This window comes from Salmo trutta, chromosome 14, assembly GCF_901001165.1.
Source record: "Salmo trutta chromosome 14, fSalTru1.1, whole genome shotgun sequence".
Classification (NCBI taxonomy): Eukaryota; Metazoa; Chordata; class Actinopteri; order Salmoniformes; family Salmonidae; genus Salmo; species Salmo trutta.
Genome location: NC_042970.1, coordinates 59,700,602 through 59,712,634, shown reverse-complemented (window position 1 = coordinate 59,712,634; position 12,033 = coordinate 59,700,602). Strand labels below are relative to the sequence as shown.

At 42.0% G+C, this 12,033-nt stretch overlaps 1 protein-coding gene across 2 annotated transcripts in view; it reads left to right on the top strand.

Moving 5' to 3' along the window:
• Positions 1–2,143: 2,143 nt before the first annotated feature.
• map4k3a (mitogen-activated protein kinase kinase kinase kinase 3a) overlaps positions 2,144–12,033 on the top strand; it is an 87,020-nt gene continuing 77,130 nt past the window's right edge. For both annotated transcript variants that reach the window (XM_029776582.1, XM_029776581.1), the window contains exon 1: positions 2,144–2,400. In XM_029776582.1, coding sequence (XP_029632442.1) covers positions 2,305–2,400 — 96 coding nt within the window. In that variant the 5' untranslated portion in view covers positions 2,144–2,304. The remainder of the gene's footprint in view (positions 2,401–12,033) is intronic.

Here is a 12,033-nt window from a genome sequence, read left to right as displayed (position 1 = left end):
AATAACAGTAACGAGGCTATATACAGGGGGTACCGGTACAGCGTCAATGTGCGGGGGCACAGGTTAGTTGAGGTATTTGAGGTAATATGTATATGTAGGTAGAAGTAAAGTGAGGGGGGGGGGGTCAATGCAAATAGTCCAGGTAGCCATTTGATGAGCTGTTCAGGAGTCTTATGGCTTGGGGGTAGAAGCTGTTAAGAAGCCTTTTGGACATAGACTTGGCACTCCAGTACCGCTTGCGGTGTGGTAGCAGAGAGAACAGTCTATGACTAGGGTGGCTGGAGTCTTTGGCAATTTTTAGGGCCTTCTTCTGACACCGCCTGGTATAGAGGTCCTGGATGGCTGAAAGTTTGGCCCCAGTGATGTACTGGGCCGTACGCACTACCCACTGTAGTGCCTTGCGGTCAGAGGCCGAGCAGTTGCCATACCAGGCGGTGATGCGACCAGTCACGATTCTCTCGATGGTGCAACTGTAGAACTTTTTGAGGATCTGAGGACCCATGCCAAATCTTTTCAGTCTTCTGAGGGGGAACAGTCTTGTCGTGCCCTTTTCACAACTGTCTTGGTCTGTTTGAACCATGATAGTTTGTTGGTGATGTGGACACCAAGGAACTTGAAGCTCTCAACCTGCTCCACTACAGCCCCGTTGATGAGAATGGGGGCGTGCTTGGCCGTCCTTTTCATGTAGTCCACGATCATCTCCTTTGTCTTGATCACGTTGAGGGAGAGATTGTTATCCTGGCACCACACTGCTAGGTCTCTGACCTCCTCCCTATAGGCTGTATCATCATTGTCGGTGATCAGGCCTACCACTGTTGTGTCGTTGGCAAATTTAATGATGGTGTTGGAGTCGTGCTTGGCCATGCAGTTGTGGGTGAACAGGGATTTGGATGGTGCTGAGCACGCACCCCTGAAGGGCCCCCGTGTTGAGGATGAGTGTGGCAGATGTGTTGTTACCTACCCTTACCACCTGGGGGGGGGGGGGCCGTCAAGAAGTCCAGGATCCAGTTGCAGAGTGAATAGCATTCTCACATTGATGTTCTTTTTGTCCAAGTCGGTAGTCATTTAGGCAGGTTACCTTGGTGTTCTTAGGCACAGGGTTTCCTTGAAACATGTTGGTATTACAGACTCGTCATGCTCACATCCTGGTAATCTGTTTGGTCCGGTGCCTTGTGAATGTTGACTTGTTTAAAGGTCTTACTCACATTGGTTACGGAGAGCGTGATCACACAGTCGTCCGGAACAACTGGTGCTCTCATGCATGCTTCAGTGTTGGAAAAGGTTACATTGTGTGGGTGATTGTCTTTGTTGAATACATTTTTTTGTACTGTGCATTCAGATTAGTATAGGCCTAGGGAGTAGGGACAGATCCATCTAGTGACACCTGTTTTTCTCTGGAGGATATTACACAAAGAAATTAAGAATAAGAGTGATGTGTGATATGGTCAAATGTAATTTGCATTGACTAATACAAAGCATTGGCTTTGTATTAGTCATTTTTCGATCATTCAGTAATATGGACTTTTTAATAGTACTGTACAATAATACATTCAATCAAATAGTAAGTTATACATAATACATGTATTGCAAACTTTCCACATGCACAAATGCCTAGTAATTCTGGCTCACAAGACAATAGATTATAATAAATTCACACAATATGATTGACTGTATGGTTATTATTTTGTGTGCCTTCCAGTTTTACTAAAAAGCAATACAATGTATCTATATAGTAGCCTAATGCAGCATATTATCTATTATACCATAGTTATTGATTGATATAATCAAACTCATAAGATCGTTTTTCCAAGTTTATGATCTTATTTTCCTAATTCTCAAATTCTATGCTATTCTATTCTATTGCACTCTGGATATTTGTGAGAATGAGAAGAAATGATCCAGCTGTAAACAAGTAGAGAATTACTAGGGTATTCATGATCCTCGTGTCAAAGACATTTCTGTAGGATACGCAAAACCAAACTAGTCGCTCCTAAACTCTGGTTTCACGATTGAGAATTTGTGGACGCTAAACTGATCCTACATCTGTGTCCAGGGGTAGAATTCTACCAGAGACCCCAGCCAGCCAGCGACCCACCCTCTTGTCGCCCATTCCTTGCATTCCCCTCTTGGACAAGCTGGCTGCGGCGCACGCGCAGTGCTCAGAGGAGGCCATGTTAAAGTTACAGTGAAGTCAGGCTGTGATATTTTCTGACGACGTGTGTTTATATTGTATGTTTTTCGTTATATGTGGTGTCAGTGTTACAACAAATATAGCGACTGGATAACTAAACCGGGGACCGAAAAATGGCTTCCACTTTCGACCTTTCAAGGCGAAATCCGCAGGAGGATTTCGAGCTAATACAGAGAATTGGGAGCGGGACCTACGGAGATGTATACAAGGTAAAAGGGATTTTAGCTATACATTGTCCTCTTTTTGATAAACCATTGATATGCTACCAATAAAGACATTGTTATTAGTAACCTGACTACAATGTAGGAACTTGGAGCAGCCTTCAGGAGTTTAGTCAGTCTGGAAATAACAGTGGTTGTTGAGATAGTAACTACTGTATATCCAAGCTGTTAGCATGTTTACCAACTCGCTACAGATGTGTTCCAATTCACAAAGCCTACCTACTACATCCGTAAGGAATTCTACCTATTATTGTAATACATGTATACGTATCCCGGTCAAATTCCACGAACGATATTGTTATAATGTTTCAATTTGCTTTCACAGTGTTGTCATCGCTATCCTTAGTACAATAGTGGACAAAAGTAGCCTAACATTATTCCTTATACTCAAAGGACCTTACATGTTCTGTTACTTCTTCTATGGTATATTGGCGATCGCACAATGTAATGTGCATCCCGCCACCTACTGTACGGGATGGAAACAGGATTCCCCCACAAAAATAAATAAACTAAACTAAATCAAAAACTTTTCTGATAAGAAATAAAACCGATCTGATGGCTACACAGGCTCAAGGGGAAAGTGGGAGGGCGGGTCTTCTGTAGCCAGTACCCCTTGCAAGTCTTCCGATGTAAAATCCTTAAGTCCCAAAAACGTTTCTGCCACAGCCACAATAATGTCCAGTTTCTTAGACTTCTTTGAGACTTGTGACGTAGAGTTTATAACTGTGGCAATGAACGCCATAAAATCCACCTTTTTTAACACACAGGGTATCTTTTGACTGGCAGCAAACATTTTACTACAGGCTGTGGTCGGTCCACTACCATATCTTCACTAGCATCACTTGTTTTCTCAAACCTTTTAATCACCTCCGCATAGGAGATTTGATTGACCGCTCTAACTTTTGCCACCTCAATCTCCTTCACCCTTACAGGGCACTCTAGGAACTCGGGATCATGATCCCCACCACAATTGAACACCGGCATCCTACACACCATTCTTCAGTATTCTCTGTCTGTCTGCACCTCACTTGAAACATGGCCAAATCCTTTACAATTCTTACACTGCAATGGTTTGGGGAAGAAAGCTCTAACAGTGTATCTTACATAACCAAGCTTCACGTGTAGGTTTTTGCTCTTTATCAAAAACAACAGGACCGACATACTTACTTATTTTTCTCCGTTCACCCAATGGGTCAGACGCCGGGCACCAATCACATCAGGATTTCTCTTCAGGTATTCAACCTGAACATCCGTCGTCACCCCTGAGATGATTCCTTTGACAGGTGATCTACTCCAAAGTTCAAAACTTCTGTTGTCCGGAATCTTTTGAGGCTCACTGAAATCTTCCTCTGTTCTTCAGAAATACAATTAAATCTAAATAAGACCACTCCTGTTCACTCTGAAAAACTCCACTTTTCACAGTGCATACTTCACCATTTTCGACACCTCAAATGGGTCTCCTGCATATATGCATCCTTACTCAACAAACGCATCTCAACAACAAGCAATTCATTATCATTCATATACGTATCCTCCACTCCAATTTTAGACAATTTCCTTTTTGTTCCAGTTTTTGATACTACTGTTGTCCATTCAGAACATTCGTCTTCACCAACTTTTCCCGTCGCGCTGCTTGATTCGACCTCAGCATCCACTTCCGCCATCTTCCCTCCTCTGCCCCCTCCCACATGTTCTATTTAATGCTTAAGACCCCAATAGAATGGCGGAGTCGCCTCTTCACTGTTGATGTTGGTGTTTTGCGGGTACTATTTAATGAAGCTGCCATTTGAAGACTTGTGAGGCATCTGTTTCTCAAACTAGACACTCTAATGTACTTGTCCTCTTGCTCAGTTGTGCACCGGGGCCTCCCACTCTTTCTATTCTGGTTATAGCCAGTTTGCGCTGTTCTGTGAAGGGAGTAGTACACAGGGTGGTATGAGATCTTCAGTTCCTTGGTAATTTCTCACTTGGAATAGCCTTAATTTCTCTCAGAACAAGAATAGACTGACGAGTTTCAGAAGAAAGGCATTTGTTTCTGGCCATTTTGAGCCTGTAATCGAACCCACAAATGCTGATGCTCCAGATACTCAACTAGTCCAGCTACAATAGTCATTTACAACATTAACAATGTCTACACTGTATTTCTGATCAATTTTATGTTATTGTAATGGACAAAAAAATGTGCTTTTCTTTAAAAAACAAGGACATTTCTAAATGACCCTTTACTTTTGAAAGGTGTGTGTGTGTATATATAGATATCTATACACACACACACACACACACACACACACACACACACACACACACACACACACACACACACACAACCGGTCAAAAGTTTTAGAACACCTACTCATTCAAGGGTTTTTCTTTATTTCTAATATTTTCTACATTGTAGAATAATAGTCTTGAAGGAGTTCCCACATATGCCGAGCATTTTTTGGCTGCTTTTCTTTCACTCTGCGGTCCGACTCATCCCAAACCATCTCAATTGGGTTGGATTGTGGAGGCCAGGTCATCTGATGCAGCACTCCATCACTCTTCTTCTTGATAAAATAGCCCTTACACAGCCTGGAAGTGTGTTGGGTCATTGTTCTGTTGAAAACAAATTATAGTCCCACTAAGCTCAAACCAGATGGGATGGCGTATTGCTGCAGAATGCTGTGGTAGCCATGCTGGTTAAGTGTGACTTGAATTCTAAATAAATCACAGACAGTGTCACCATCAAAGCACCCCCACACCATAAATCCTCCATGCTTTACGGTGGGAAATAGACATGTGTAGATCATCCGTTCACCCACAACACGTCTCACAAAGACATGGCGGTTGGAACCAAAAATCGCATATTTGGACTCCAGTCCAAAGGACAAATTTCCACCGGTCTAATGTCCATTGCTTGTGTTTCTTGGCCCAAGTCTGTTCATATTATTGGTGTCCTTTAGTTGTGGTTTCTTTGCAGCAATTCAACCATGAAGGCCTGATTCACGCAGTCTCCTCTGAGCAGTTGATGTTGAGATGTCTGTTATTGAACCCTGGGAAGCATTTATTTGGGCTGCAATTTCTGAGGCTGGTAATTCTAATGAACTTATCTTCTGCAGCAGAGCTAACTCTGGGTCTTCTATTCCTGTGGCGGTCCTCATGAGAGCCAGTTTCATCATGGCTCTTGATGGTTTTTGCGACTGCACTTGAAGAAACTTTCAAAGTTCTTGAAATGTTCCATATTGACTGACCTTCATGTCTTAAAGTAATGATGGACTGTCATTTCTATTTGCTTATTTGAGCTGTTCTTGCCATAATATGTACTTGTTCTTTTACCAATTGGGGCTATCTTCTGGATACCTCCCTCTACCTTGTCACAACACAACTGATTGGCTCAAACGCATTAAGGAAGGAAATAAATTCCACAAATTAACTTTTAAGAAGGCACACCTGTTAATTGAAATGTATTCCAGGTGACTACCTCATGAAGCTAGTTGAGAGAATGCCAAGAGTGTGCAACGCAGCCATCAATGCAAAGTTTGGCTATTTGAAGAATGTCAAATATAAAATAGATTTTGATTTGTTTTGCTCTTTTTTTGGTTACTACATGATTCCATATGTTTTATTTCATAGAAAATAGTAAAAATAAAGAAAGACCATCAATGTGGCACCGTCATAGAATGCCACCTTTCCAACAAGTCACTTCGTCAAATTTCTGCCCTTCTAGAGCTGCCCGCTCAACTGTAAGTGCTGTTATTGTGAAGTGGAAACGTATAAGAGCAACAACAGCTCAGCCACAAAAGGCGTTCTCTGGAGTGATTAATCACGCTTCACCACCGACAGACGAATCTTGGTTTGGAGGATGCCATGGGAACGATACCTGCCCCAATGCATAGTGCAAACTGTGTTTTTCATGGTTTGGGCTAGGCCCCTTAGTTCCAGTGAAGGTAAATCTTAACGCTACATACAATGACATTCTAGATGATTCTCTGCTTCTAACTTTGTGGCAACAGTTTGGGGAAGGCCCTTTCCTGTTTCAGCATGACAATGCCCCGTGCACAAAGCGAGGTTCATATAGAAATGGTTTGTCGAGATCGGTGTGGGAGAACTTGACTGGCCTGAATAGAGCCCTGACCTCACCCTCATTTGAACACTTTTGGAATGAATTGGAACGTCGACAGCGAGCCAGGCCTAATCGTCCAACATCAGTGCCCGACCACTAATACTCTTGTGGCTGAATGAAAGCAAGTCACCGCAACAATGTTCCAACATCTAATGGAAAGCCTTCCCAGATGAGTGGAGGCTGTTATAGCAGCAAAGGGGGGACCAACTCCATATTAATGTCCATGATTTTGGAATGAGATGTTCGATGAGCAGGTGTCCGCATACATTTTGTCATGTAGTGTATGACACCACATTCATGTCATTAGGAATAACACTCATTTTGTATTACATTGTGTAAATACAAAAAACCCTAGAGTATTTCAATTGTAGTAAATTACTCACTTAAAATGTATCAAGTATAATATATTATTTTCATATAAATAAAACAATTGTCCAAAATGTGACGAGAGGATAATATTCAGATGGTTTTTAAAAACCCACACAAAGTAGGCTATTTGATTTCTGTAGCATTGTAAAAATTCAAGCTATTCAGAGACTATTTCAAAATGTTGGTAACCTTTCTCAATAAGATTTAGTACAGACCAGGCCTGACAGAAAATGTAGAAATAGTAGCCTATTTTGACAACAATTCAGTGAACGCAACAAGTATTCGATAGAGAAGATACAACAAAAGATTTGTAGGAGAAATTCTTATTTCACACTGTCACTTTAGTATTGGCATTTAGCCTACAACATGTCATGGAACTTCTGGAAGCACTGCCCCATCCTGCAAAATGGCACAGAACACATAGAGCACCCAAAATACATTTCTACACATCTCTCACTCTTTGCCCTGTGTCCACTCCAGATGCACACCACTCCCTCTCTTGCGCCCTTCAAATTTCACCTGCTTTCAAATTAGTTACAACTCGGTCCTCCCCTCTTCCTGCCACTGTAGCCATATCACAAAGTGAAAGCACAAGCTGCATTGTGAATGCCTTCAGGGACCAGAGCCTGGGGTTTCTGGGAAGGGGCCTTTGCAGAGTACCCCACAATGTACACATTTATGATGGCAATGTTGAGCATCCCCCAAAACACATACTTCCACCATTTTCTGCCTGTGCATCCAACATTGTAATATCTCCTCAGTTGCTCAAGATGGTCAACCCAGTCCATTGTCTTTTTGAAATCCATTACTCTGGAACAGCTCTGGAACAGATAGAAGTTCCTACCACTTTTAAAAACAACTCCAAAACCTCTGTGCTTTAGTCCTAGGCTGTGACATGGCAAATAGGCTCCCATTCTCTGTGTGTGTGTGTGTGTGTGTGTGTGTGTGTGTGTGTGTGTGTGTGTGTAAAAAAAAAAGAAAAGAAATGTCCTCTCACTGTCAACTGTGTTTATTTTCAGCAAACTTAACATGTGTAAATATTTGTATGAACATAACAAGATTCAACAACGGAGACATAAACTGAACAAGTTCTACAGACATGTAACTAACAGAAATTGAATAATGTGTCCCTGAACAAAGGGGGGGGGGGGGGGGTGTCAAAATCAAAAGTAACAGTCAGTATCTGGTGTGGCCACCAGCTGCATTAAGTAATTAAGTACTGCAATGCATCTCCTCCTCATGGACTGCACCAGATTTGCCAGTTCTTGCTGTGAGATGTTACCCCACTCTTCCACCAAGGCACCTGCAAGTTCCCAGACAATTCTGGGGGGAATGGCCCTAGTCTTCACCCTCCGATCCAACAGGTCCCAGACGGGCTCAATGGGATTGAGATCCGGGCTCTTCACTGGCCATGGCAGAACACTGACATTCCTGTCGTGCAGGAAATCACGCACAGAACGAGCAGTATGGCTGGTGGCATTGTCATGCTGGAGGATCATGTCAGGATGAGCCTGCAGGAAGGGTACCACATGAGGGAGGAGGATGTCTTCCCTATAATGCACAGCGTTGAGATTGCCTGCAATGACAACCTGCTCAGTCCGATGATGCTGTGACACACTGCCCCAGACCATGACGAATCTTCCACCTCCAAAATACAGGCCTCGGTGTAACACTCATTACTTTGACGATAAACGCAAATCCGACCATAACCCCTGGTGAGACAAAACCGCGTCTCGTCAGAGAAGACCACTTTTTGCCAGTCCTGTCTGGTCCAGCAATGGTGGGTTTGTGCCCATAGGCGACGTTGTTACCGGTGATGTGTGGTGAGGACCTGCCTTACAACAGGCCTACAAGCCCTCAGTCCAGCCTCTCAGCCTATTGCGGACAGTCTGATCACTGATGGAGGGATTGTGCATTCCTGGTGTAACTCGGGCAGATGTTGTTGCCGTCCCGTACCTGTCCCGCAGGTGTGATGTTTGGATGTACCGATCCTGTGCAGGTGTTTGTTACACGTGGTCTGCCACTGCGAGGATGATCAGCTGTCCGTCCTGTCTCCCTGTAGCGTTGTCTTAGGCGTCTCACAGTACGGACATTGCAATTTATTGCCCTGGCCACATCTGCAGTCCTCATCCCTCCTTGCAGCATGCCTAAGGCACGTTCACGCAGATGAGCAGGGACCCTGGGCATCTTTCTTTTGGTGTTTTTCAGAGTCAGTAGAAAGGCCTCTTTAGTGTCCTAAGTTTTCATAGCTGTGATCTTAATTGCCTACCGTCTGTAAGCTGTTAGTGTCTTAACGACAGTTCCACAGGTGCATGTTCATTAATTGTTTGTGGTTCATTGAACAAGCATAGGAAGCAGTGTTTAAACCCTTTACAATGAAGATCTGTGAAGTTATTTGGATTTATATGAATTATCTTTGGAAGACAGGGTACAGGCTCCACCGCTGATGTGCTCGCCTGTACCAACCAAGTTATCATGACATGACAGGATATGCTATTCCCAAAGTTTCACAGTATCAAACATCAACAACATCAAACCTACAGTGTTTTCAGAAAGTATTCAGACCCCTTGACCTTTTCCAAATTCTGTTACGTTACAGCCTTATTCTAAAATTGATTAAATTGATTATTTTCCTCATCAATCTACACACAATACTCCATAATGACAAAGCAAAAACTGTTTTTATCAATTTTAGCAAATGTATTAAAATAAAAAACTGATATTACAGTTGAAGTCGGTATTTACATACACTTAGGTTGGAGTCATTAAAACTCGTTTTTCAACCACTCCACAAATTTCTTGTTAACTTCTTGCAGATTAGTGGGACGCTACCATTTCGAAAACTTCCGGTGAAATTGCAGAGCGCCAAATTCAAGTGAAATTACTCTAAATATTAAACTTTCATGAAATCACAAGTGCAATACATCAAAATAAAGCTTAACTTGTTGTTAATCCAGCCGCCGTGTCAGATTTCAAAAAGGCTTTACGGCGAAAGCAAGCCATGCGATTATCTGAGGAAAGCGCCCAGCAGACAAATGCATAACAAATCATTTTAACCAGGGAGTTGTGACAAATAGCGATATAATATGCCTTACCTTTTGAAGATCTTCTTCTGTTGGCACTCCAAAAGGTCCCAGTTACATTACAAATGGTCCTTTTGTTCGATAAAGTCCTTTTTTATATCCATAAAAACTCAGTTTAGCTGGTGCGCTTCAGTCAATAATCCACTCGTTTCCCTCCTTCAAAATGAATCCCAAACATTACCAATAAACTTATCCAAACAAGTCAATCAGCGTTTATAATCAAACCTTAATCAAACCCTAATACGCAAATAAACAATAACATTTAAGACGGAGAATCGTTATTGTCTTTACTGGAAAAAAATACCAAAGAATGCACTCTCATTCATGCGCTTGGAAACACTACAGCCAAAATGGGAGCCACCTAGAAAAACTTCAATTTCTGGCTAATTTAAAAAAAAATCAGCCTGAAACTCTGTCTAAAGACTGTTGACATCTAGTGGAAGCCCTAGGAACTGCAATTGTGTACGATTTCGCCCTATTATAAAAGTGCCAGCCATTGAAATCAGTGGTATGATGATTTCTTTTGGGGGGGATGGTTTGTCCTCGGGGTTTCGCCTGCCATTTCAGTTCTGTTATACTCACAGACATTATTTTAACAGTTTTAGAGTTTTCTATCCAAATCTACCAATTATATGCATATCCCAGCTTCTGGGCCTGAGTAGCAGGCAGTTTACTTTGGGTGCGCTTTTCATCCAGACGTCAAAATACCACCCCCTATCCCAAAGAAGTTAACAAACTATAGTTTTGGCAAGTTGGTTAGGACATCTACTTTGTGCATGACACAAGTAATTTTGCCAAAAATTGTTTACAGACCGATTTTATTTAACTTATAATTCACTGTATCACAATTTCAGTGGTTCAGAAGTTTACACACACTAAGTTGACTGTGCCTTTAAACAGCTTGGAAAATTCCAGAAAATGATGTCATGGCTTTAGAAGCTTCTAATAGACTAATTGACATAATTTGAGTCCATTGGAGGTGTACCTGTGGATGTATTTCAAGGCCTACCTTCAAACTCCGTGCCTCTTTGCTTGACATCATGGAAAAATCTAAAGAAATCAGCCAAGACCTCAGAAAAATAATTGTTGACCTCCACAAGTCTGGTTCATCTTTGGGAGCAATTTCCAAAGACCTGAAGGTACCACGTTCATCTGTACAAACAATAGTATGCAAGTATAAACACCATGGGACCATACACAGCCGTCATACCGCTCAGGAAGGAGATGTGTTCTGTCTCCTAGAGATGAACGTACTTTGGTGCGAAAAGTGCAAATCAATCCCTGAACAACAGCAAAGGACCTGTGAAGATGCTGGAGGAAACAAAAGTATCTATATCCAGAGTAAAGCGAGTTCTTTATTGACATAACCTGAAAGGCCGCTCAGCAAGGAAGAAGCCACTGCTCCAAAACCGCCATAAAAAAGCCAGACTACGGTTTGCAACTGCACATGAGGACAAAGATCTTACTTTTTGGAGAAATGTCCTCTGGTCTAATGAAACAAAAATAGAACTGTTTGGCCATAATGAACATCGTTATGTTCATTATGCACGGGGGTGGCAGCATCATGTTGTGGGTGTGCTTTGCTGCAGGAGGGACTGGTGCCCTTCACAAAATAGATGGCATCATGAGGTAGGAAATTATTTGGATATTTTGAAACAACAGCTCTAGACATCATTCAGGAAGTTAAAGCTTGGTCTCAAATTGATCTTCCAAATGGACAATGACCCCAAGCATGCTTCCAAAGTTGTGGCAAAATGGCTTAAGGACAACAAAGTCAAGGTATTGGAGTGGCCATCACAAAGCCCAAGTTAAACAATTTAAAGGCAATGCTACCAAATACTAATTGAGTGTATGTAAACTTCTGAACCAATGGGAATGTGATGAAAGAAATAAAACCTGAAATAAATCATTCTCTCTACTATTATTCTGACATTTCACATTCTTAAAATAAAGTGGTGATCCTAACTGACCTAAGACAGGGAATTGTTATTAGGATTAAATGTCAGGAATTGTGAAAAACTGAGTTTAAATGTATTTGGCTGAGGTGTATGTAAACTTCCAACTTCA